General features: G+C 38.7%; 4 protein-coding genes across 18 annotated transcripts in view; 2 read left to right on the top strand and 2 right to left on the bottom strand.

Annotated features, from left to right (window-relative positions):
• Nucleotides 1–6,200, bottom strand: part of coq6 (coenzyme Q6 monooxygenase) — a 12,586-nt gene extending 6,386 nt beyond the window's left edge. The window contains exons 1-3 of one of the 2 annotated variants that reach the window (XM_078940998.1): nt 6,182–6,200; nt 5,024–5,158; nt 4,134–4,192 (exon numbers count right to left, since the gene is read on the bottom strand). In XM_078940998.1, the coding sequence (XP_078797124.1) occupies nt 4,134–4,192; nt 5,024–5,156 (192 nt within the window). In that variant the 5' untranslated portion in view covers nt 5,157–5,158; nt 6,182–6,200. Of the gene's footprint in view, nt 1–4,133; nt 4,193–5,023; nt 5,159–5,316; nt 6,027–6,181 lie in introns of those variants that run through there. The other variant, XM_023951482.2, reaches the window with a different exon arrangement.
• Nucleotides 6,074–10,344, top strand: fam161b (FAM161 centrosomal protein B). The gene is made up of 10 exons (XM_020713954.3): nt 6,074–6,116; nt 6,184–6,234; nt 6,540–6,759; nt 6,834–7,312; nt 7,419–7,693; nt 8,905–9,023; nt 9,102–9,269; nt 9,342–9,441; nt 9,514–9,671; nt 9,899–10,344. The coding sequence occupies exons 2-10, from the start codon at nt 6,228–6,230 to the stop codon at nt 9,978–9,980; spliced, it is 1,608 nt and encodes a 535-aa protein (XP_020569613.1). The 5' UTR covers nt 6,074–6,116; nt 6,184–6,227; the 3' UTR covers nt 9,981–10,344.
• Nucleotides 10,345–11,582: 1,238 nt separating this feature from the next.
• ngb (neuroglobin) lies at nt 11,583–15,158 on the top strand. Of its 4 annotated transcripts, none has more exons than XM_004082312.5 (5): nt 11,583–11,845; nt 11,949–12,185; nt 12,533–12,641; nt 12,720–12,839; nt 12,940–15,158. In XM_004082312.5, the coding sequence occupies exons 2-5, from the start codon at nt 12,088–12,090 to the stop codon at nt 13,090–13,092; spliced, it is 480 nt and encodes a 159-aa protein (XP_004082360.1). In that variant the 5' UTR covers nt 11,583–11,845; nt 11,949–12,087; the 3' UTR covers nt 13,093–15,158. The 4 variants fall into 4 exon arrangements, with proteins under 4 accessions (XP_004082360.1, XP_011488705.1, XP_011488706.1 ...); XM_011490403.4 differs by having other exon boundaries at nt 11,613–11,845; nt 12,028–12,185; XM_011490404.4 differs by having other exon boundaries at nt 11,620–11,845; nt 12,088–12,185.
• A 2,641-nt stretch (nt 15,159–17,799) lies between these two features.
• The window catches only part of tmem63c (transmembrane protein 63C), a 30,971-nt gene continuing 24,252 nt past the window's right edge, over nt 17,800–24,518 (bottom strand). For 10 of the 11 annotated variants that reach the window (XM_023951566.2, XM_023951567.2, XM_078940993.1 and 7 more), the window contains 9 exons: nt 24,355–24,461; nt 23,849–23,935; nt 23,690–23,755; nt 23,457–23,619; nt 23,283–23,388; nt 21,536–21,703; nt 21,319–21,431; nt 21,157–21,231; nt 17,800–20,870 (listed from right to left, as the gene is read on the bottom strand). In XM_023951566.2, the coding sequence (XP_023807334.1) occupies nt 20,640–20,870; nt 21,157–21,231; nt 21,319–21,431; nt 21,536–21,703; nt 23,283–23,388; nt 23,457–23,619; nt 23,690–23,755; nt 23,849–23,935; nt 24,355–24,461 (1,116 nt within the window). In that variant the 3' untranslated portion in view covers nt 17,800–20,639. Of the gene's footprint in view, nt 20,871–21,156; nt 21,232–21,318; nt 21,432–21,535; nt 21,704–22,837; nt 23,159–23,282; nt 23,389–23,456; nt 23,620–23,689; nt 23,756–23,848; nt 23,936–24,354; nt 24,462–24,518 lie in introns of those variants that run through there. The other variant, XM_078940996.1, reaches the window with a different exon arrangement.

Here is a 24,518-nt window from a genome sequence, read left to right on the forward strand (position 1 = left end):
CTAGGGGCATACACCCCACAGAAAACCACTAATGGCAGTTGGTTAGCATCTTGTGATAAGCGGTTGGGAGGAAAGATTTATTGCGACCAGCCTAGAAATGGGTTCGCTTTGTTAAAGGCAAGGAAAATGGTCCAGCTGTGGGATAGAATGAGTTAGCAGAAGTTTTTTTGGTGAAACATTTAAAAGATATAGTTCCTTCTAACTTTATAGGAAAGAATGTGTTTAAATGAATGCCTTGATGGCACAGGCTCCACTCGAATCCTAATGCTTGGTGGAAAATCAAGGAGGAGAACTTTATTGGTGGGAGAAGAAGGGTATTTAGAGATGACCTACACTGCATACTTTCCTCTTCCTCGGTTCAGATGTACATGACTGAAATTTGGAGGGCAAACAAGCCAAACCAGTGGTTGAGGAGAGAAGGTATAATGGGAGAGGTACACTGCCATAATCACTGTAAGGCAGTGCCTGATGACATCTTGGGCCCAGAGAGAAACCCTGCGGTCGAATGTTTGGTACACAGCGACCACATCTTACAAGACTGACCGAGCCTGCGCCCATAGCTGTAAAGTGGATTCCCTTTTGCAGCAAACAACCACTCTCCTGATCTTTCATCTTCCACCCATTGTTCACATGAATCCTTATAATTAGAGAATTGGAAGCGATCGAAGTGATTTATTCTTTATATGGTTTTAATAAATAAAACTTTGGTGGGACACTTGAAAAAATGCTGTGCAATAACCTTTTTTAAAATACATCTCGGTTATTTTGGCATTTAGAATGCCGCAGGCTCTACAAAGCTACTGATCAGGCATACAAGGGAAAGACAAAAAACATTCCCCACGAAACCACCTGTTATATTTTAAAGTGAACGATTGCATGTCAACTATATCATTATACGGTAGGGCCTGCTGCTGCTGCCTGATTAATCTACATGACCAAGTAAAAGCTGAATGTCAAAGATTTTTTTTGTTTCCTCCACAAATTGCACAGTTCAGTGACTGATGCTGCCAGACAGAAATACATACAGCGCACCAAGAAAGTCCAGATGACATGTGGGCTGTAAAATGGAAAAATTCAAAGACTTTGGATTCGGCTGAGATTTTTTAGCACGATGAGGAAAACATCTATAGTAAATTCTTGCCAAATTTAAAAACTTCTTACCGGGAATTATATACTTAAAAACAGAAACACAGAGCATTGTTTTACAAACCTCTTCAGCTCTAAAACAGTAGAGTTAAGATTTCTAAATCCTTGAGATTTGGTGGCTGTCTTACTCAGGATTTGATGGTATATGGCTCCGTCTATCCTCCCATCAACATGATGAAGTAGCCCTGTGCAGAACCCCCCCCAAAGCATGATGTTTACATCCCCATGCTTGACAGTGGAGATGGTGTTCTTGGCCTCATAGGCAGCATTTTTTGAGTTGATGCCATAGAGCTCAATTTTGGTCTCATCTGAACACAGCACCTTCTCCCAGTCCCTCTCTAAACCATGAAGGTGTTCACTGGCAAACTTCAGGTGCGCCTGCACACGAGCCTTGTTAAGCAGGGCTACTTTGTCAGCACTGTAAGATGTTAAACCACTGCAGCTTCTTGCTGATCGTTTTGTAGTCCATTCCAGACTTATGCTGGTCTACAGTTTTCTCTCTTTTTTTTATTTTTATTTAACCTTTATTTAACCAGGAAAGTCCCATTGAGATTAAAAACCTCTTTTACAAGGGAGTCCTGGCCAAGAGGCAGCAAAAAGTTACAAACACAGACAACAAATAAAATTACAATTTCAATTATAAAAACAGTTACATTTAAAGGAGTTGACCTCAAGTGCTCTCAGTCTGGCTTTAAAATCATTTAAAAAGATAAGTTCGGGGAGCTTCCAGGTTTTTTGCAGTGTGTTCCATGAAGTGGGAGCAGCGTGAGAAAAAGATATTTTTCCCAGTTCTGTGCGGACAAATGGAACACTGAGCAACAGTTGATCATTTGAACGCAATGAATATGAATCAACATTTATCCTCGTTAGTAAATCTCTTAAATCCCTTGAAAGCTCTTTAGTCTTCTCAATTTGGAGAGTTTGAAATCTGACTGATTGGCTGATTCTTCTGACAAGTGTCTTTTTAAAGGTGATTAGTTCAAACAGGTGTTTGCAATTTAGGTGACAGGTTGAATAGGATAGTCTAACTGGTCTGTGTGAACCGGAATTTTTAATAGTCACCGGGGGGGTATTCCAGGAAGCATGTTTAAACTACCCTGACTTTAAGCCTGAACTCTGGCTGAAATCCACCTGAACTTGCTTACTCTGGGTATGTCGGTTCCAAAAGACCTGACATCAGTTAGCGTAATTACGACTGACTTGGTAACCCTGGGTTAATGCTCGTGCACGGAAGGTACATAAAGACATTCTCAATAGATCGCCGATTTCCGGAGTCACCATGGAAACGCGTGGAGAACCAAAGAGAGCGCAATACTTTAGTGAGACGGAGTCTGAGATTTTAATGACGGCGTATGAAGATTATACGTCCATCAAAAAAGTAACACGGCTGCATCATCAAAAGAAAGAGTTTCTGCTTGTAGTAGAAGAACAGACAAAGTAAACGCACAAGTTTCTGATCTTATTTCCAGTTTCCTTGTGACGCATTTATATATATAACTTATCCAATTTTCCCACCTTAAATGAAATACTTCTATTGGTAACAAGTAATTGAGTTAAATTTAATCAACCTAATTTCTTACGTCTATAAAACTCAATAATTGTTTCTACAACTCAAATTTATGTATTTGTCCAACTAAATGTCATATTACTCCAATTCAATTAATATTTTTTCCATCTTAATTAATTATATTTCTTGATCTCTCATATGTCTAAGTATGAGCCGGCAGATATGCTCATTTTTATAACACTAAAAAGGACGGGGGAAAAAATGCACGTTGCGCTCAAATTCATTAAAGAATTATCCGTCTTTGTCATCATCCTACTGATCGGTAGGGGTGCTATATAAACTCATCATCCTCTCCTTCACTCTTACTCATGGTGCAGAGACATAAGCACAGTAGGACAAGATAACTCAGCAAAACATGGCAAAACACAGTAAAACAGCTAAACAACTAAAAAAATTTGGTCAAAAAGCCACACTTAAACCAAAATCCGTCCAGACAGGCAAAGGAAATGGTATCCCACAATCCCTTGCGGTGTCGATCTAACAGCAGCACCAAAGTTACACCTACTTAATTGAATTAATTTGAATGAAAGTAAAATAACTGTCTGATAAATACGTGTTATTTTTAAACTGACTTAACAAACAAATAATTTATCTTAACTGAAGCAAATAACTAAGTTAGATCAAAGTGAAAAAGTTGAATTTTCCAACATCCATATGTGGTCTTATCACCCTCTCATGGTGGAAAAAGTATTATCTGAGCTTCTTCATCCACTAAATCATCTTCAAATGGACACGCCATGCTGCTTCACCTCTCTGTAAACAAACTAACCTTCAACTAAACCTGCTCCCGACTAGGTTATGTTCAGAGCATGAGTTGCTTTGGCAACTTGACCTACCCTGAAACATACCTCAATTTCTGGAACCGAAGACTGAGGTTATCAACTTCCTTAGCCTCAAACTTACCGTGGGAGCTAGCATAACCTGCTTCCTGGAATACCCCCCAGGGGATCAACTTCTTATTTCCCTTAATGAAATTCAAATATATTTATATAAATTCTTTAAAGTCACTTTCTTGATTTTCTGTGTATTTTTCTATCCCTCACTGTTCAAATTTTTAAGTGGGTAAACCAACAAAATCCACAAGGGATCAAATACTTATTTCCTTCACTGTAACTGTATTTGAAATACAGGTGTATACAGGTGTGGAAAATGTCAAGGTTGAGAGAAAAAACCCAGAACTGATTAAAACATTTTCATTTTAAAAGTGTTGATGTTAAAGAGTAAAAAAAAAGTTACATCTGACTCAGCAATGGTCATACCATACTTAAACCTAATTTGAGAGATGACTAATTTAAAAACAATCTTTCAATGATGTTTACTTGAAATTGTTGTTTTTCTCGAGATTTGCAAAAGGTTGCATGAAGGTCAACACTGTTTTCAGGGTACACAGCCTATTTTTAAAGAAAAAATATGAGCGTACCTGCATTCTTTTATACGGTTTGCATCTCATCTCTGTGATGTGTTCCCATGCTCCTATACCTGTAAGTTCAAATGAAAAAAAAAAAAGCGTTTGAAAACTGTCACAGAATGTGCGTTCAAACATCTGTCATTGGTGTCAACCTGAAAATATTGACGTATTGACAAAAATCCAATTTTTGCATATCTAAAATAAACATAATGTAATAAATATAAATAAATACATTTACATGAAAAACTGTTTGTATTTTTTGTTTTGAAACCAAGTTTTAGTCTAAATTGAAATTGTATTCTAAGCAAAAAGTGTTAAAGATTACTGAATAGATGCCAAATTGGTAGATGAACTAAAAGGCCTACAATTAATTTATGTGACCTCTCACAAAATGTTTAGTTCTTTGTTCCACAATTTACAAAATCATGTTTATTATTAACTGTTCGTTAAAAATCTCCACAGGGAGACACCCTGTTTTAGTAAACATTTCTCAGTTGCCCTTTTCCTTTATGTGTAAGAGGGAATGAGGGGCAGTGATGTTTCAGTGATACAAGGTTTCACTGTTTTAAATTGCATCTCAAAGTTACAACAAAGTAAACATTTGAATTTCAAGTATGAAAATAGAAGAGGACTTACAATTTGACAAATATGAAGATGTCTTTAAGTGATGTAAAAGGTTGCTATGGTAACAAATACTGCCAGCACTATTTATCAATGAGGAAAATGCAAATTAACCATGATGAGGTAATCTAGATTGTTAGACAAGAAGCTTTGAGGTGAACCGTGATCTCAGAACAGACTTGGTTACTACATGGTATCTATTTGAGACTATTTTAATAGAATTGATATTGACACACAAACAGAATTAAAAAAAAAAAAAAAAAACATTTTGAACTATGTACCACTGAGCAGCGTGGCAGAGCCTGGGCTGATGGAGCTGACTCTGGTGCTGTAGGTATCAGGAACCTTATCCATTACTTTTTTGTTTCCAGCTTCTAGGAGCAGAATCTTTTTGTCTGCAAGGTTGGGGTCCATACCTGTCAAAAAACAAATGTAATGTGAAAACAACTCCACTTGTATAAGAACTTGGATGACTAATGTTTAGAGGTTAGATTGTAACGAGTCTTTATGACTGATTGAGTATTTCTTTCTATTGAGTTTAAATGCCACTGATGATCAAGTGAGCCCCACTCACCTAAGGAACATGCCATAGTCGATCCAACCATCCCTCCTCCGGATATAATGACATCGTAAACTTCATTCTTCCCCAAATCCCCTCCATTTCCCGAACAAAATTGTCTTTTCCGGACGACATTGACAGAAGGTAAGTGTTTTTCTATTAGGAAACACCGTGCAAGTCCGCACAAGGGCAGTGGCGCCTTTGTGATCTTGTGCATTGTTGTCTTCGGGCCTCACATAAGACAAGCCTCGTGTCCGACGGATATAAATAGTCAAATTTTGGAGCCTGGAGGCTATCGTCTAACAAGCATGCACGTACTTTCCCCTTCAATGTGTCCTAATAAAAGGAGCTGAGTCCTGCCTGTACTCCTGCCATGTTGTGTTGACATGCTTTGCAGAGGAAATGCTTCCGCTTTGTTGACCAATCGCGATCGAGCTTTCCCGCTCGTGACGCTGGAGCTTCTGTCCACTAGCAGTGCTAATGCTACAAACATCTACGGCAAACTCAAACGACTTCACGGTGGCAAAACAAATATTTAGATGCACAGCCGAAATTTAAAACATGTATATGTCATATGGAGGACGTTTAGAAACAGACAAACTTTTTTTTAACCGGAATGGCTGCTCATTACCATTTCCTAATTTAATTTTGTTCATCAGAACTGTTTTCATACACAGCAATGACTGTCTTTGCCTCCGTAAAACGTAAAGCTTGGTGTTGTACGTGTTACCGGCTTACGTTGAGAGCGTCGATGCGTGGTTACTATAGTAACGTGAGTACACAGTTCATTTTTGCAGGGCGCAACATTAACAGAGGTTAATCATATACTTTTCTAAAGTTTGATTTTATTTTTAGTGCAATTAACTGTTCGTTTACTTACAGGAGTTTGGATCAAGTTTTCCCTACTGGAGGGAATCAGGAAAGAGATGATGGGTAAAAGTTTGTCATTTCTTTATTTGATATATGAGAGGAATGTTAGGATTCTGATTTTAACACAATTATTATTTAAAGAAAAGGAACCAATGGAACACGTTCCATTGTTCTTTTAACGATTTATTTTTTTCCAGTTAGCTAGGTTACTTCTACTTAAGTGAAAGAATATAACTGATTGGTTTTCAGACTATTTGATAGGTTAGGGTAGTTACTGCTTAATTCAACTTCTCCAATTACATACAGTTATGTATGTTTCTTTACAATTGGTCCCCTGTTTTTTTATTGACCATATTTTTCCTATCTAGGAGACATGTCAAAGCTGGACACCTTGCTACAGGATGGACTCCAGTCTGAGTTAACTCTCCAATATAACATTAAAGCTCTAAGGAAAACACTCAGGCAGCAGCTGCAGGAGACAAAAATGAGGCAAACAGAGGAGCTGGAGAAACGTGTGCAGCAGAATTCACTTCTCTCAGCAGAAATAGAGAAAATGTCTGATGATAAAGAAGAGCTGAATAAGCAAAAGTATGATTTTCTAAATAATGGCAGTGTTTTATGTGATATGAGAAATGTAATTAAAAATATTTTCGGATTTCCAGATGTATGAACATCAGGAGATCCATCTCCATGTCTGATTTGACCACAAGAAAAGAGAACTCTAATCTGAATCAGAGGCCTACTGCCTCCTCCTCAGCCTGGGGACCTTCAACAAACTGGAGGCATTGTTCTGTCGGGACCCATGAGTGTGAGCGGTTTGCTTCTTATAAATCAACACATCAGAGGAGAACAGAAGAAGAAGACGCTGAGTGTCTGAAGAAATTCCGTGCTCTGCCTGTCCCTAAACATGTCATGAAGCCCATCTACCAGGACATGCTGGAGCTCAAGGAGAAGGAAAGGAAACAGAGTTGCGAACACAGGAAGCAATTCTTGCTTTCTATCCAGAAGCCATTCAGCTTCCATGAAAGAGACAAGACAAAAAGAGAAAAGCTTGTAACCACCGTAAACCAAGTTTCACATGATCCAAAAACTGATTGCTTTAGAAAAAATCTTTCAAAACCAAATTCCTCTATGCTCAAGGGTGGGTCTTATGTGTTTTTCTGCAACTTGAAATTCATATTTATCTGATATTAACTACCCGCATGTGTCCATCTGTTAACATCTGTTAAAACTTTTCTACCTGTCAGCATCTCAACAGGGTACTCTGTGTCATGTGGGCAGGCCAAAACTCTACACTGCCGAGCGTGCCAGTAGAAAAAAGACAGAATTCCTGGACGTGAAGCCGAGCTTCCAACCAAAAATCCTTCATCAGGTTCCAAACTTCAGTAAACTGCACAAGGCCTTAATGAACGAGTCGCTGAGGAAAATAAAGAGCAACGAAGCAACCAAGTGTCAACCCTTCTTCCTTAGAACATCATCTTTACCATCAAGAACACGAAGGAAGAGTCTGGAACCCTTACAGGTGAGAGCTTGGTTACTGGTGAAAAGAAGATGGTAATTTAATTAGATTTTTTTCTAACAAATAGTGTCCTCCCTTTAGACTGTATTTTATCTTATTTTTAATACAATAATTTCGGTAAAATTTAGTTTTCCTACTATTTTTTCAATTATATTTAATCACGTTTTCACAGTCAACACATTTAGAATCACTGGTATCAGAAAATAATTGCTTTATTAAAACCACAAAAAATAGTTTTTAAATTATGTGAAGTCTAAGCTTTCCTTTTGGAAGTCTCCAAACACACTTAAAAGTAACGAATAAAAGCCGATATTTATTATCATTATGTTTACATCTTTGATTTGAAGTTTTTTGCTTAAGTTCCCAGAAATGTGACTCTTCTTTTCTGACTTTTCAAACCAGTTCTTTTGGTGAGAATCTGTAACAAGGATTTTTGTGATTCTTAAGTTTTTTGTTCAGCAGCCTTCACCTCACCCACCCCTTAACATCGTAGGATTTAAGTACAAATTTGACAATTTTCAAGGTCATTATGTTTTAGAAATAATACGCAGCAGAACAAACTTTGTCATCTATTTCTTTTCTTTTTCCTTACGCATAATAATGGGCTGAATCAAAACAATTTTTCTTCATTTTGAACTTTTCCTAGGAAGTAACCTAGGATTATTAATTAACATACCACTGAAACAGTTAACATTGTTAGGCTTATTTATAAATAAGTTAAATGTCAAATAAACTTTTACACTGTTAAACCACTGTTTAACACTTTAAGCTATTACCAAACTTAGATTTAAGTTTTCATAACTCGTTTTTTTATTTAGTAGCCCTTTAACTAAATAAATGTTGGTTTTATTTACTTTTTAAAACATGTACGATGCATAGTCTCATTTTGACGTAATAAGGCAAAACAAAACAAAAAAAAAATTCTAAGCATTGAGGTCACAAACTACAGGCCTAGAGGACCGTTGTCCTACATGTTTTCCAATTAACCTGCCATTGAAGCTCCTTAACGGCTAAACACACCTGATCCAGGTAACCAGCAGCAGATGATTCAGGATTTTTTATAAACCAGCAGGATGACGGCCCTCGAGGCCCGGAGTCTGAGACCCCCTTATGAAATGTCGAGCTGTAACCGTGGCAACTAAATGTTGAGGGTTTTTTGTTATGTGACAGTGTTACAAAATGTTATCACAGAATATGATTGCTTTCTTCTCCAGCTCCCCACGATGACTAATCTTAGCAGAAGCAAGTCACTTGGGGCTTTAACGTGGATGACTGCCAACACACTCCCCATATACATCTCAGATGCTGTGAGGAAACGTTGTACGGCTATCAAGTGAGTTTTTATAGACTACATTTTTTTTTACATGTTGTTTTCACACGTGAAATGTTTGATTATCTGATGCTTGAACAGAAAGTCAATGGAGCTGAGGGAAAGTAATAATCAAGAAAGCTTGGACTGGTTGAGGAACTACCAGAAGAGATCTAAAGCCTTGGAGAAGACCGTAGCCCTGCGTGCAAAATTTCTGGACCCACACAGCAGCCTGAAAGAGGTGCATACTGAAAATCTGCAGCGCCATCGGTTAGTGTTGGTCATTCAGATTTAAAAAAATTTGCTTCAGGAACCTAAGTTATTTTCTTATTCTAAAAAAAGACAAACGGATAAGCAAAGAATGAACAACTACATGAGGGACTTAAAGGACATAAAGGCCAGAGTTAAGGAACGTCCCTATTTGTTCGAACAGGTGAAACAGGTAAGTCACAGGAAGCTGAATGACTTACTTTATGATGACTGGAGTTGCATAACTTTTGCTTCCAATGTGCAGAGAAATGCAAAGGACTGTGCAGAGCAGACCTATAGGAACAAATTGAGGAAAGTGGGCTTGACGGAGGTATTTGTTGATGAAACAGGTGACACTTCCAGATCTGATGATGACACCAAAACAAGCATCAACAGCGTTAAAAGTGAAAGCAGCCACATCAGGTATGAGATATTTCCTGCAAGCGTGTTCCTCTACTGTGTAAAACTACCATGTCCAGTAAAATTATGTTTAGCAGCGCTTCTGGAAAGCCAAGGACTTTGTGTGGTTTGTTCTTTACATAATTCTTTGACCTTAACTCCTTAGTAAAGGAAAGATAAGTGCTGTTGCCAAGTAAAAGTTTGACGTAATTACAATGTTGCCAATTTCTAACCCAACATGTCTGATTTAGGGAAGAAAATGCAGATGACTGGGAGAAAATTGAAGATGTGGAGAAGGAGAGCGTGAAGTCCAAAAGGGAAGAAACACCATGATCACAAAGGTCCAAGCGGGACACTGTATTTTTTTTCTATTTTGTGGCTTTTTTACAAGAAAACAACTCTGCCCTCAGAAATAATTCATGTTACAGAGGCGCCTTGATAGTAAAAAAAAAAAAAGTCCACTTCTAAAATATGAAATTACATATGATCTGTAGAATCACATATTTTTGGGATCATGGGAGAAGAAACCAGTTTATAAAATAAATAACCATGCATCTAAATACAAAACCTAGACCTATATTCCATATGTACTGTTTCAATTATATGATGATGTTCCTTCCAAGAAATCCATGACTGTAATCCAGGCTGTAATTTAGACATTGAAATCTTGGTTACGAAAATAAAAGCTCCAAAACTTTGAGGCTTAATTTTGCTTGATTGAAAAACCATTCAATAGCCATTTAAAAAGGGGAATGATTTTCAAAAAACCATCCAAAAATGCTTAGAATTTTTAAAATATAACTGTACCACTGCATGTGCTTTCATTACAAATGTCCCTCAAGAACAGCAAGCATTTCTTGGATGGTTGGGTTAAAGTTCCCTGTTATTTGTCGAGCTGCACCACCAGCTAAATAAACAGTCCTCTGTGTGCGTCTGCATTTGCTCAGGCCGCTCAGCGGTCCCCTCTGAGCCTACAGCTCCACATCAAATGCTCCTGTACCCTGGCCTCTGCTGTACTCTTGTGCTTTGACAGCTGCTTTTTTTTGCTTACAAAAAGGCAGCTGTCAGATATATATTTAAATCCACATGCTACAGAGTGATGGACTGCATCTTTGCAGAGACTTAAACAAACATCCCTTTAATGTGACTATTTAGATGAAAAGATGTATATTTTAACAATGTTTTAATGCTTAAACTTCTGCACAGGTTTCCATCACAGGTAATCGTGGAAACCCCTTTGAAACCTAAGATACCACATGGTATAGCTTCAAGGGCTCAATCCAGTGAGGTTGTCATGGGAACCCTCCATCCATCCATCCCCATTCTGCCATGTAGCCCCTCTGGAGAAAGCGATGCACCTCTGATTCCCTGATGCAGAGCTGAATAAAATACAAAATAAATAAGTAAGAAAAACATGTTGGGCTTCATCTCAAATGGAATCTGCATTTGCAAAATGCCTGAGAGACCAGAGGGAATGCATCTTATTTAAACAAACTGTATCATAAATGCCTGTGGAGGCAGGAGAAAGAAAAAAACCCACATCTCATTTAGATTAATGAGAGGCTGCACGCTTTGCCACTAAATGTTAGGATCAGGCTCTTTGAGGAGTGGCTCTGTTTACGAGATGAACAATGTAATTTTCCCAAGGTGGTATGTTAAGGTTTCTTTTTCTAACCATTACAATTCCCACACATCGAAGTTTTAGAAAATCATGGGTAAAAATGTAGGCAGCTGATGGTGCATTTGGGATTCAGCTTACATCCCACTATCCTGAAAGCAGCAATTATGCTGCCCTTTTTTTTGTTTGTTATTTAGCAGACTGTAACATAAAAGTTGCATGTAGAGTCTTAGTTCTTGATTCACCTGCAGGAGGAGCTGTGGCTCACTTAATCTCCTTGGTGGCATATAGAGAGAGATCCCGCTTTTTTCTCCTTCAGTGGCATAAATAATATCTTCAGAGAGAGAGCATATCAGAAGGCAAGCAGGAAGAGAAAAGAGAGAAAGATAGCAGCCAGCGTGACAATTGAGCGCGTGGCAGAACTTGTACCTTCCTGCACCGTGGGCTGAGGGAAAAGGAACAAGTGCACCAGAGTGGCAGGCAGCTGCCAGCAGCATAAAAACAGTCACACACAAAACAGACAGACCCCCAAGCTTCACTGCACCAGAGGAAGTTGAGGGAGAGGACTGACCTCCAGCAGGTACAGTACCACCATTTATCCTGCAATCATGGATCTCCATTTCTGTGCATATTCCGTCTGATGTGATGCTCCACAGTTTTTTTGTTTGTTTGTTTGTTTGTAGGTGGGTTAGGAGAAGTTTTATCTGTGGATTCACCCCCAATATTATGGCTTTCCTCAGACCGAGCCTTGTTGTCCTGTAGAGGAGTTGTGTGCTTTCCTTTCAGAAGAACTTGTTTTTGTGCTTGCGTCCCCGAGCAAAGATGGAGAAGCTGTCAGGGAAAGACAAGGAGCTGATACGAGGCAGCTGGGAGAGTCTGGGCAAAAACAAAGTTCCTCACGGGGTGATCATGTTCTCCAGGTGATCCAGCTCTACACATTCAGCATGTTTTCAAGGCTGTCCTTTCTCTGCACTGCGAGAATATGTTTTGTTAACCTTTAAACTGACAGAATTTTCCGTTTGTGGGTAAGAGTCTGCAATATGCAGGTGTATAGAATGTAGCTAGATTCTTGGCCGCACACTTTTACCATGCAAGGACTGAAGTCTTGAGTTGTTGCTTGGCGACAGACTGCAATAATCTACAATTTACTTTGTGACAGCTGCTGCTCAATCAGACTCCAGCAGGAGAAATATGTATATCCATGATTAATCCAGCATGAGGGTTTCATGAATGCACCAGCAGAATAATGGGATTTTGTTTGTTTTAGACTGTTTGAGCTGGACCCCGCACTTCTAAGTCTTTTCAACTATAACACAAACTGTGGCTCCACACAAGACTGCCTTTCCAGCCCAGAGTTCCTTGATCATGTTACTAAGGTGAGAAGTCTGTCCCACAAGTGCATATATAGAGGGAATGAATTAGTTAACACTATTAACTTGTATCTGGCATCACAGGTTATGCTTGTGATTGATGCGGCTGTCAACCATCTGGATGATCTCCACTCTTTGGAGGACTTTCTGCTCAACCTTGGGAGGAAGCATCAAGCAGTGGGAGTCAGCACTCAGTCGTTTGCTGTAGGGCCCACCTCTCCCAGTTCAGCTCTACTGAAGCAGTTCCATCATATGTGACTGAACTTGGGGGGAAATGATTTTGTGCTTGTCTTCACTCCGTCAGGTGGTGGGCGAGTCTCTTCTGTACATGCTCCAGTGCAGCCTGGGTCAGGCCTACACCGCAGCGCTGAGTCAAGCTTGGCTCAACATGTACAGCATCGTGGTGGCTGCAATGAGCCGAGGGTGGGCCAAGAACGGCGAGGACAAGGCCGACTGAGAGACAGCAAGAGCTGCTGAGCAGTTTGCTGTCAGATGATCAGCATGGTTGCCATGGAATGAGGTTGTGTAACTGTGCAGCATCAGCTTGGCTGCTGTACATCTGCTCTGTGACTGGGGGTTGTATAGCATAGCAAATGTGTGGTGTAGCTACACTTCTAACTGAGATGGATCTATAGCAGAGCTTGTTTGCTGTGGATGTTTAGCTACCTGGGAACGCTGTTGTACAGCTGAAAACCAGTTTGGTTCTTTTTAGGTCTAAACACATGAGAGGAAACCGTAGGAATTTTTCTCAGATCTCTGTAAATAACAGCATAGATCAATATACTGACATGATAGCAGTGACTGTAGTGGTCTTTGTGATGTATCTTGGAGTCACACACAACATATTATGTTTAGGCATCACACTACTCTAACTGTGACTGTTACTGTGGTCAACAAAGGCAGCTTTTTATCTAACTGGAACACAATGTTACTAAAAACTGTGTGGGGACAATGCAACGAGAAGGAGAAAATCACTGTTAGCATTACTTTTTATGCCTCACTTTGCATTTTTTTGGCCTTACTTTTCAACTATAATCTGAATTTTTTGCTACAATCAAGTTTATTTAGTGTTATATAATAGCTATTGACATGAACTGTTACACTCTCTTCGAGCTTTCTCCAGTAACTGTAAAGGTGTCCAAACACACCTTCATACATGTGGTGTTAAAAGCTCTCCTCACTCAAGGTTGTTAGTGTTTCAGTAGGCATTTAATGACTGTTAAATAAACACTAATGAATAGACTGTTATGTGACCCTTAGCCGGAAAGAGCATATTGGATGGATTCTGTCTTTGTTCTCTGCCAACAGTTTCCATTAATCGTCAGTGTAAAGTGGTTTTGTTGTGCAGTGGCTGTTTATCTTAAAAATGTTTATGAACTGTATTTTTGTGGCTGTTATAATCACATGTTTTAGCATAATCAGATTGGTAAACACAGAACCTTGGGTGTTTATCACAGCTACTATAACCTTGTAGATTTTATCCACAGTTGTTATTCAAAAATGGAAAATGCCAAGTAACTTTACAACAGTTTGCCAAGTATTAGATAACATTGTTGAACTGTAATTCCAAGCTGCCAATAGTTATTTTTTCTTTTAAGCTTATATTTATAAAGCTTGATTTTTTTTATTTAGATTATATTTTTTTTGTGTAGGTAAAGGGCATTGCTGTTTTCCCCAAATGTCATATCCTCATAAAAATTGATGCTTAGAAAACAAAAAATGCTTTTTATGATCAGAATACTACAGTTAAATGTGCATTTCTTATAGAAAAGAAATGCTTTTTTTTGAATGTACATCAAATTACTTTACAGAAGTCTGACTTGTCTTGTGTTCAGCCCACAGGTGTCATGTTTGTTTACTCCATGTTGTATTTACAATAATTCTTTTATGAGGCTCAGCCCTTGGAGCTATGCAGGTTTCCGTTACTTTCTGTTTTTTTAAACTCTTATTATGTAGTCCTGCTAACAGACAAGGGATTATTTTGGCATCCAGATATGTACATATTGGGTGTGTCACTGTCTACCTCATCATAATCAGCTGCTATCAAACAGTGATATGGTCACCTATTTCTCCTTCAGCCAAAAAATGGACATTACTGTAAGCTAAGCCAAGCTCTTAACCATGAATTCCACCCTGTGTTCAAAGACTGTTATGTGTTGCAGCTACTAAATAAAGTAATCTGAAGGGTATTTCACTGCTAATTGAGGTCAGTGGGCTTTCCTCCTGCACCTAATGTCAACAAATCAATCACCAAATGCTTGATTTTCTTCCAACTGACACCTCCTCTTGCAGCGTTACGTAAGATCTTTATAATGAGTGGCCGATCGCCCTCCACTGCAATGAGGCTGGCTTCAGGCATATCCACCCACTTACTCAAGCAGCTGCACAATGTCGCATCAAGAACATTTGGAGAATTTCACCAAACTGTTGACAGGGTGGGCTCCCCCTTCCACAACATGAGTGGTTAACAGACATGTCTTACATTTTGCAAATCCTGCAAATAAAGAGAGATGTAAAGAAGGAGTGATGACTTGTCTCAATTCAAATTCGTTTCTGTCATGAGCAATTTGGTTGCATCTCTGTAAAAGTCACATCCGTGAGTTGTCGTTCTGATCTGCTGCGGAAGTGGCAGCTGACCTTAATCTGTCTCCAGGCACTGTGCGCAGTATCCTTCTTCTGCTTCAGTCAAAGGGTGCATTCTCTTCAAAAACACACAAAATCGTTTTCCATTATTCTTGCCTGTGTGCTAAGAGTCAACCCTAACATTAGACAGTAGACAGATCAGTTTTAGACCTGAACTAAATGCTGATCCCCTCATGTCCTGCACTGGTGTTTCTATTCCAGACCGACAGTCTTCATCATGTTTTGAGGGTTTTCTTTGAGGACTGCCGTCTGTAAGAGAAGACAACAAATTATTTTTAGCAAGTCTGCAATGTGTTCTACAATGATGGTGGGGGGGGGGGGGGGATGTTGTCATGGCAACTGTTAGGTGATGGTCAAGCATGTTTGCGTGAGGAATGAAAGTGTGAAGTATGGCATTTTCTTTATCATTATTTCCTAAAATATAAGAGCTGCAGGAAATGAAGGCGTTGCATGCAATAAGACCGGCTCTGATTGCATTCCACATGCATGCTAAAGGATGCAGCAGATGTCTGCTAGGCAACAACCACAACGGTAGACTGTTAGATGTCTGTCAGCTTTGAGAAGTTATTAACTTCCATTATGATCAGCCAGGTAAATGAAGTTCTAGATGCATTGGGAAGCTAAGTGGAAATAAATAATAATAATCAAAAAAAAAGGTCTGCGTTGATGTCTACTTAATAAATTGATCATGCACTAAAAGAGTTCCTAAAAAAGTGTTTTTAAAACAGTTTTGGTAGACTACTGTACCTAAAAGGCCATAAAACATATTACTCTTTTGAAGCCACATTTGCATGTTGAAACTTCCATGTGGAAGTGACAGTATGTTTGCAGTGGGGGGTAGAGTCATTTTCTATTCTAAGCATCTGGGCAGGAGAAAGCAGGCGGCAGGTCGCACTCCCAGAGGAATTCACCTTTCACAGACAAACATGCTCTCAGCAGTTGCCACTGGTGACATGGGAAATGTCACGAACTTTCTTCTTTCGTAACTCTGAGCAGTGCTGGAAGGCCCTGTTGTGTTTGCCACTCTGTAACATCATCACCGCAGGGCAATTGGTGTTAAGGATGCTTCTCTGAAGACCTGTACTGCAATCTCAATGCCCTTCTGTCTAGTTTGTGCGTGTTGCGAGGAGCTGCTTTTGACTTTGGCACCCAAACTGTCACACCCAAAAGGGATTATATCAAGGTTAGTTTGTATGCGGACACATGTCTCACCTCCAACGCTAAAGATAACATGCGCTTGCATTCATTACCTGACTCTTGCCAGCCTTTATTGAATGAAAAAACAAGGACTGCTTTGAGAGATGGGCTCCATCAGGAGACTCACAGCAATTACATGTTTGGAAGTATTGCAAAGTAACACATTGTTACTCTTATTTTTGTGACTGCAGTCAAAAAGGACAAATGTGATCAATGATCTGACTTGACCTAAAAATCCAACTTATGAGCACATCATCTTTAATTTTTGTTTTGCTTTTTTGCTTTCTTTATAAGACTACTGAAAAGTTCAGTTAAATAACTAAAAAAAAAGATTGTGATCTAATGTCTCTAATTAGTTTTTACACATTTCCTACTGGGAATCAACTGATTTGTGCTGTACTGCACACATAATCAACATATTATTTTAGGTCTTATTGTGGAAAGCTCCAGGACAGTGGTATTTTCCTGCATGGGATCAAAATATTTTCTTCTGTTCTAACTTCTAAACTGTCTGACTGCTCTGTCTGTACTGACAGAATCAAAGGATTGGAACAGGAGTATATTTAAGTTAGATTTATTTTAATATTAGATCACAATTCTTCATCTTCTGCAGACTGATATGTCTCAGACAAATCTATCGTATTCCTTTTACTTGATTGCATTTCAATCCAAGTTCAGTGCAGGCAGACATTTGTGTGCACACACTGAATACCAATGAAAAAAAGGGTAAACATTTAGATACGGGACATTCATTTCAAAAAGCAATAAAACCAGTTCAGCATAAACAAAAGGACAATTATTTTTTGAAGATGTTACTCCAGGACTGTTTATTTTTGTATTTTCCAAAAGAAAGCGCACTCTATGACCTGTAAAACAATCTTCAGGAGGAAAGAAATTAGGACTAGCAAAGACAGCTTGAGAGATTTTCTTTATTTGCTTTATTACTATTCCTTACCCATTTATTTATTAATTTTTTCAGTGGAACAGATCATTTTAAACGGATACTGCTTAAGTAACTGCATGACTTCTCACCTAAACCAAACCATGAAGAACTAAGATATAATTCCTCACAATAGAAAATCCATTCTTAATTTTATCAGATGTCCTCAGAAAACATTTAAAAGGTGCACTTTGTCTAGAGCTCACTACAGCCAGAAAGAGGTGGGTCCAGAAAGGGGGGAAAAATTATGATAATCCACAACAAGAAGGGCTTTTTGGTTACTTTCAGAGGAGCCTGAGGTGAACAGGTCAACCACAGTTCTGATTCTGTAAGGCAACATCAGCTGATTGCAAATCAGTCAACATAACAAAAATAAAGAAACCATTGAAGTCTGACAACACCCATTTTATTTTTTATTCTCAAGACTAAAACAAGCAGAAACTAGAAAAAAAAGCAACAAAATTAAAATAACAAGAAGTCACTCCTGGTGTCTGGGACTTCAAAATTCCTTTTTCTGTAGAATTTGTGTTCTGTGCTGCCACTTTTATAAACACAACCAAAATTATCTACATTAAATAAATGCACTAATTTGAAATATACAAAAGTCCCAACACATGTCTGTAACTGAACCTTGTCACGTGATTAGATGTCTACTTTTATTCTGAAAAAGTTAGTGATTTGCAGAAGTTGTTTCCTTTCTTGGTTGTTTTCTTCAGGTTTTTAGCCCATGCAGCATTTTTCAGGCCATGCTGGATTGTCATTTAACAACAAAGAGTTCCTTCAAGGCACACCAAGAGACACTGACAAGAAACTCTCATATCCCTAAGAGAAAGAACAAACAGAACTTGTAGACATACAGATTAACACACATGTAAATATGGACGTACGTTTGCACTTCATTTTAGCAAACACAATACAGCTAAACAAAGGAGGCTTAATGAGGCTAATGCAATAGAAATGAAGATTGGTGATGTTTGAAATTTATTGTTTTAGCAGCATGGGAATAAATGATTGGACATACAGTAAAGAAGGTGGCAAACAGCAAACATAACTTCTCTAAATTTTCACCATAATATTGCAAACATATTGGCTTCAGTTTTAACAGACGATGAATCCATTTCAAAGTTTCACTTTATAACCAATATGATCACATTCTTCAAAATATTTTCACATTTTCTATGCAATATTGTGCCCATATTTTTTACATCTGAAAAATTGTGTAAACATTTTTGGAGCTACTTTGATGTAAAAAAAAAGGGAAACAAATTATGTTGATCCTTTTCTGGTTTTGTACATTTGCTTACTAACTAAAATAGATCTGCAATGTTGATTTAATTTAAAGAGGGAGAGACTTTAGCAAAATGGCTCAAGAAACACATTAAAAGATGTAATTTACCAGAAATTAAGGATTTGACGTCAAGAGCTCTCCTCGGTAGACATTTCTTTGGATTGCACATATTTCTGTAATAAATTTATTCCTTATGGCTGAAAACCCCAGACTTCAGCTCCCTACATTAATTTTCAGTGGAATCAGGGTCTGGGGACTCCACTCCAGAACCTTCTTCTTTAACCCCTCCCATTTCCAATTCCCTGACTGAGCAAAAGATATAAAATAGATGCCCCCCCTTCATTAATACATTTTTTTTGTCCTTTATGTTTTCCAGAATAACACCTAAAAGCATGCTACCACCGCCATGTCTGATGGAGGATGTTCCACAGCTGAGTTGACGCCAAGAATGATATGTCTGACATCCTCGAACTTTTCTTTTGGTTTTTGCCATGTTAGAGATTTTAAACTCTAACATGGCAAAACCTAATTGCTTCTGTAGACAGCAAGTAGATAGAAATATAGGATGAAATGCGTTTCTAACATGTTCTCGTAGCATTTTTTTCCACGATGAAGGACATAAAGAAAATTTTGTTTAAAATTGTGTTTCTGTGTGTTTATTTATTCGAATTGTTGTGAATCAGGATCAGATGAAGAAATGTTGTTTGAAAAAGCTTGTAGATGTGACATAGGCCATGTGAAGGCAAGCCACAAGCTCCCTGCTTTCCTTGTCCAAGCAGGAATCTGTCTTAAAACTGTACGGAGAGAGTGTAAAGAAAGGGATGATGGGAGAAACTATGTTCTAAAATGACACAGTTTTTTGTATTTTGGCTAAATTAAAACAGCATAATCATATATAATAGACCACTGGGAATTGTTTTAAGATAGATCAAGAGATGATTGGAGGGTTTCTGTTGTTAGCCTTTCTTTTGCTGTTTGCATGAATTGATATTTTTTTTTGTCTGTTGAAAATTACTTTAATAATTCCTTTAATTTAGTTTAAAATATTATGCAATTTTTCCCAACTTAATTGTTTTTCTATTTAAACCACATAAAATAAGGCAATTCCTCTATTTTCATTGTAACATTCGTGTGTGAACTCTGAAGAAAAGGTAAATAACCCTTTATTTAAAAAAACAAAACTTCTCATTAAAATAAGATACAAACTCGATTAGGCCATTTACACAAAATTTACAAAATAAACAATATTTCAATAAAGGAAATGCTGTGTGGGACTTGCATCCCCACCCTATCCCCAAAGCACAACATTAACAACACAAAAAACTCTAAAGCAAAATAGAACAGCTAAATTAAAAACAATTAAAATGAGCTTCAGGCTCAGTCAAGCTGCTTATGCTTCTGTGGAGAGAGATTGTACATAAATTACATCCAGTCCTCCGTCTGTCTGCTCTCTCACTGCAGATGGCTTCACAACTATCTGCCCTCACCCTCAGCCTCACAGAGGAACCACATATCACCCGTGCCCAGACCGCTCTGTCAGTCTGCCGGGGCGAGCCTGCTCACACCATCTACTTTGATGGGAGCTTTCACTTCCACTCAAATCCAAATAGCAAAGCATGTCTACTGTATGCCTTTCTTAGGCAAATAAAGAAGAAACACAATCACAGAACATCTGGTAGGTAAACTGGAATAATCTGTACAAGCTTGATATTGTTGGCTGTTAAGACTGATGCATTTATGACAAGCACTGTTTTGACCAACTGCCATTTTTTGAATCATCTCCTCGGTGCTCTCAGTTCCTCCTGCTGTCAGGTTATTCACCTGCTCAGTCAAGCCCTTCAAGCTGCAGCCTCTGAGTGTTGGGTCAAAACTCATCATTGCAGCCTTTAATTGTCTGTTTACCAACTAAAGGATGTGTTGACATCAGTTTTGGGTGTTACTGGTAGCCCACAGGGCTGTCCATGAGAGGGCTGGAGCAGTGGGTGTCTGCAGGCTCCTGAAGCTCAGTTTCACGGGTTTGGGCACGGCCCTCCTCGCCCTCGCCCTCTGCCACGGGGCTGTGATTTGAACTCTGAGAGCTGGACAGGGCGCCGTAGCTGTGGTGAGCTGGGGAGGGCATTGGCGTTAACGCCAACTCTGGCTCCAGCAGGACAGACGCCACAAACAGCTGAGGGAGGAAGATCAGTCGGTCAGTTAAAAGAATGTAAGTGCAACCTATGCATTAAGTTTGGTGAAGGAAGTATTATTGTTAGACTTTATTTGGCACAACTTTACAAGATCACCTTTTTTGGTTGTATGAAATAGTTGGCATTTAAACATGGATTGTTCTCCTATTACAATGTATATATATACATATACATACATATATATATATATATATACATCTTAACTAAAATAAAACAAATTCAATACTTCAGAGGATCACTTTAAAGAAAAAAATGGCAATACTGTACACTGGAGGCGGTGGTGGATGTCACAGTGCTCCTGTCTGCATCTGTGAAAGTCGCATCTGCTGGTTGATCAGACATCTGAAACACAGAGCATTGATGGAGGAAGATTTGTTGAACTTGCATCTTCCGTTAAATGGTAATCATTTTGGAGGGACGAGATCAGACCTGGTAGCTTGTTGACTTGTCTGGTGTCTTCCTAAGGCACAGTCGGAAAAGGCAACAGGCAATACAGGAGATCAGAGAAACTAAAGTGAAGATGGTGATAGGATGCACTGGACCTGCAATAGTGCATAGTTAAGTTTAAAAATCCCTGGTGATAAATAGCATTGATAAATGCTCAAATCCCAACGTAAAAAAAGAATAAAATAGAGTTTTAACATACCCAATCTCAGAACAGAGAAGAAGAGCAGCCAAAATATGCAGAGGATAGGCGCCACAATGACTTGGCTGGTGGCGGCTCTGTGGATGCGCTGGTTGAGTTTTGTGGGAATGTATGCATAGTAGATGTTGTATCGGTCAACCATGTGTTTCAGGATCGCATAAAGTAGACCTTTAAAAAGATACATGATCAGTTACTACTGTATCTTCTTTCCTGGCCACAGCAAATTATCCTGCTCCAACTGTACCATGAGACATGACCAATCCAGAAAAGAAGTTCTGTTTGTGATTTGTATGTTCGATTTGGCTTTAGTTTTGCATCTGATGTCCTTAAAGTATCATTCAATTCAACTCAGTTTCTGACTAAACAAGTTGCATTTATCTGGACTTGGGGACCAGAACACAAAAGCACTGGATTGTGACCCCCTTGTGATTGGATTATAGTATCCTGCTTTGTGAGTTCTAACAGTGTAAAATAATAAACTCATACAGCGGATGTCGTGTCTGCAAGTCAAAAAGAAACAAATCTGAAAAAGAGCTGGAATAAGCTTTACAGAGTAGTATAAAAACAGACAAATAGAAATCTGTTTAAAGCAGCACACAGATCTAGATTTTATGCTATGGCTTGTGTCTCAGGCTCCGTGTAAAACACAACTCAATTATTACTGATTATAAAGATAATCTGAGTTAATTGTAACAAAATTATTCTAAAATAAACAATTTTGGGGGGATTATTTAACACAAATCTAAGTACAAAGTCTTTCAAGAAATTAAACGAGCATTAAAAGTTCCGTGTTTGTTTACTGACATGCAATAAATGTTGTCCTCTTTAAAGCACAGTTTTAAAATGTAAAAGAAGAAACGAGCCTTAATCCACACATCCACTAATTTTATACACTATCGTTACAGATTGTTAGCAGTGCAAAAATGTTTTGTCTTTTTCATTGGACGCTGAGATGCCTTAAGATTGTATGAAACTTTTAACCACAATACTAAACACACTTAATAAAACATTTTTCAAATGATTCTAATGTCAGTTAGTACCAAAAAATGAAGCCCCATGTTGCTAATAAATTTTTTTTTTTTAAGATTTATTGATTTAAAACCTGTTACTCTGCTGTCTTTTTCACAAAATTAGTCACGGCTTTCATTAGAGATAAAAATCTTCCAACTAGACAGGGGTTTTCTTTCCTTGTTAGCTATGTTTCTGGACAGTATTGCGGCCCCTTGTTATACTGCCTTCACTTGTCAGCTTGTCGTCTTACTTTATGCTGTCACCCAACAAACTATCCTGACCTCGACTTACATATCAGGTCATGTCATGAGTGGTGGGCTTTGATGATGTAACAGCTTTCATCCAGACAAAACCTGTTGTGTTGGTAAAAGATGCAGAGATACTTTAGAACTGTCAGGGAAATACAATATGATCACAAATAAAGGCCAAATTGTAGTACAGAGTAACACAAAAATTTTGATAAATAGGAAAAGGGGTCTATGACCGATAAAGTATATGGAGACTTGGTGAGGTCTGAGCAGAGACAGGAGCAGAGTGGGCGTCTGGCTTGCAGCTCACAGTGTGTGTGAGAGTCTGAGACTGCTGCAGCAAATTCACACCGTCTGCATTGGACTGGCAGCCAGTAGAGAAGAGTGAGGTTACACTGTGAGGGAAGACGGCCTCATGCACGCACACACACACTAAAACACACACAAAACTCCAAAAAATTCAGATTGGCGTAAGAGATATCCCTTACCAAAAGGTGTAATGATGGGGCACGTGATGCTGTAGGTCATACTGACAGCAAAGATACACATAGTCCAGGCGTACTCCAGGCCAAACTGGAACTCGTAGGCTTGACTCTGCAGAAAGAAACCAACATTAAGTAAATTTCTTATAGTTAAAGCTAGTTCTCAAAAATTTTGATCACCTTCTTCACATGAATCCTCTCAGCCTGGGACTTTGCAAAGCAGAGGCGGAAGGCATACACTGTCAGCGCCGGTATGCGCAGTAACTCCATAGAAGTGCCGATTAGACTGGATGTGATCACGTAGTTCACAAAAAACGCGCCATTGTCCGGAAGGAAGACACACCTGCAAAAGTGTAAATGTTGTATTTCTCCACTTTTAAATAGCATATTCTTTACTAAAAAGAAGATCTTACTGAAATTTGACTTCCTTCTCTTCCAGGAAGTTGACATCAAAGAGCCAAGTGAAGAAGAGGTCAAGACTTCAATGAAGATCAGACAAAAGTAGATATTAAAGCAGAATGGAACATTGAGAAGGGTTAAACCGAAATAATTTCATATTGTGTTGAAAGTACCTGGATAAGCCTAGAGAAGGGAGGATGATGACCATGAAGACCAGCAGCAGAAAACACTTATGCATTGTTACTTGATTCTGACCAGACCTACAACGGCAGAAATGTATTATGTAATGTATACATTTGATCTATATACAGCATTTTCTTTTATTATCAATTTCTCAGTTAGAATTAGTGATACTTTTAAGTATATCTGTGCTTGTCTCAGTTCAGTAAGTAACTCATTTGCATTTGTTTATCCTGCTTGGCATGTTTGTGCTGGTTATGTAAAGCATTGGTGCCTATAGGTGCTGCTCCTCCTACCGGTAAACACTATGTGCAGAGGAGCAGCACATGGGGACTACTGTGCATATCATTATCTTCACATGGAGATCTCTATGACAACCTGCTCAGAATATCAGAGCAAGGACACTGACAGAGAGAAGCGGGGAGAAACTAAAAGTAGATGATGAAAGAGAAAGACGCAGTCGAGATTTTTAATCTTAGGACAGACAGCTGTTGTTTACCTGGTCCAGTGGGACTCAAAGAAGGCGGAGTAGTAGACGATGAAGGGCAGGAGCACTGAAAACGCCCAAAGCAGGAGGGTTGGGAGGAACTGGGTGATAACCGGGCTCTGCAGCGGACACCAACTTTGTAGATTTACGGTAGCAAAAAGGGGAAAATAAAAACA

This window comes from Oryzias latipes, chromosome 22 (assembly GCF_053564925.1).
Source record: "Oryzias latipes strain Hd-rR chromosome 22, Olatipes_Hd-rR_3.1".
In the NCBI taxonomy this organism is placed as follows: Eukaryota; Metazoa; Chordata; class Actinopteri; order Beloniformes; family Adrianichthyidae; genus Oryzias; species Oryzias latipes.

What these genes read in the sequence shown, in the direction of transcription:
- fam161b (XM_020713954.3), top strand. An exon ending in GAAAATCTGCAGCGCCATCG is followed by an intron (nt 9,270 to 9,341) that starts GTTAGTGTTGGT and finishes TTCTAAAAAAAG; the next exon opens with ACAAACGGATAAGCAAAGAA. An exon ending in AGTGAAAGCAGCCACATCAG is followed by an intron (nt 9,672 to 9,898) that starts GTATGAGATATT and finishes TGTCTGATTTAG; the next exon opens with GGAAGAAAATGCAGATGACT.
- ngb (XM_004082312.5), top strand. Translation starts at nt 12,088, where the DNA reads ATGGAGAAGCTGTCAGGGAAAGACAAGGAGCTGATACGAGGCAGCTGG. An exon ending in GGGGTGATCATGTTCTCCAG is followed by an intron (nt 12,186 to 12,532) that starts GTGATCCAGCTC and finishes TGTTTGTTTTAG; the next exon opens with ACTGTTTGAGCTGGACCCCG. An exon ending in TCAGCACTCAGTCGTTTGCT is followed by an intron (nt 12,840 to 12,939) that starts GTAGGGCCCACC and finishes TCACTCCGTCAG; the next exon opens with GTGGTGGGCGAGTCTCTTCT.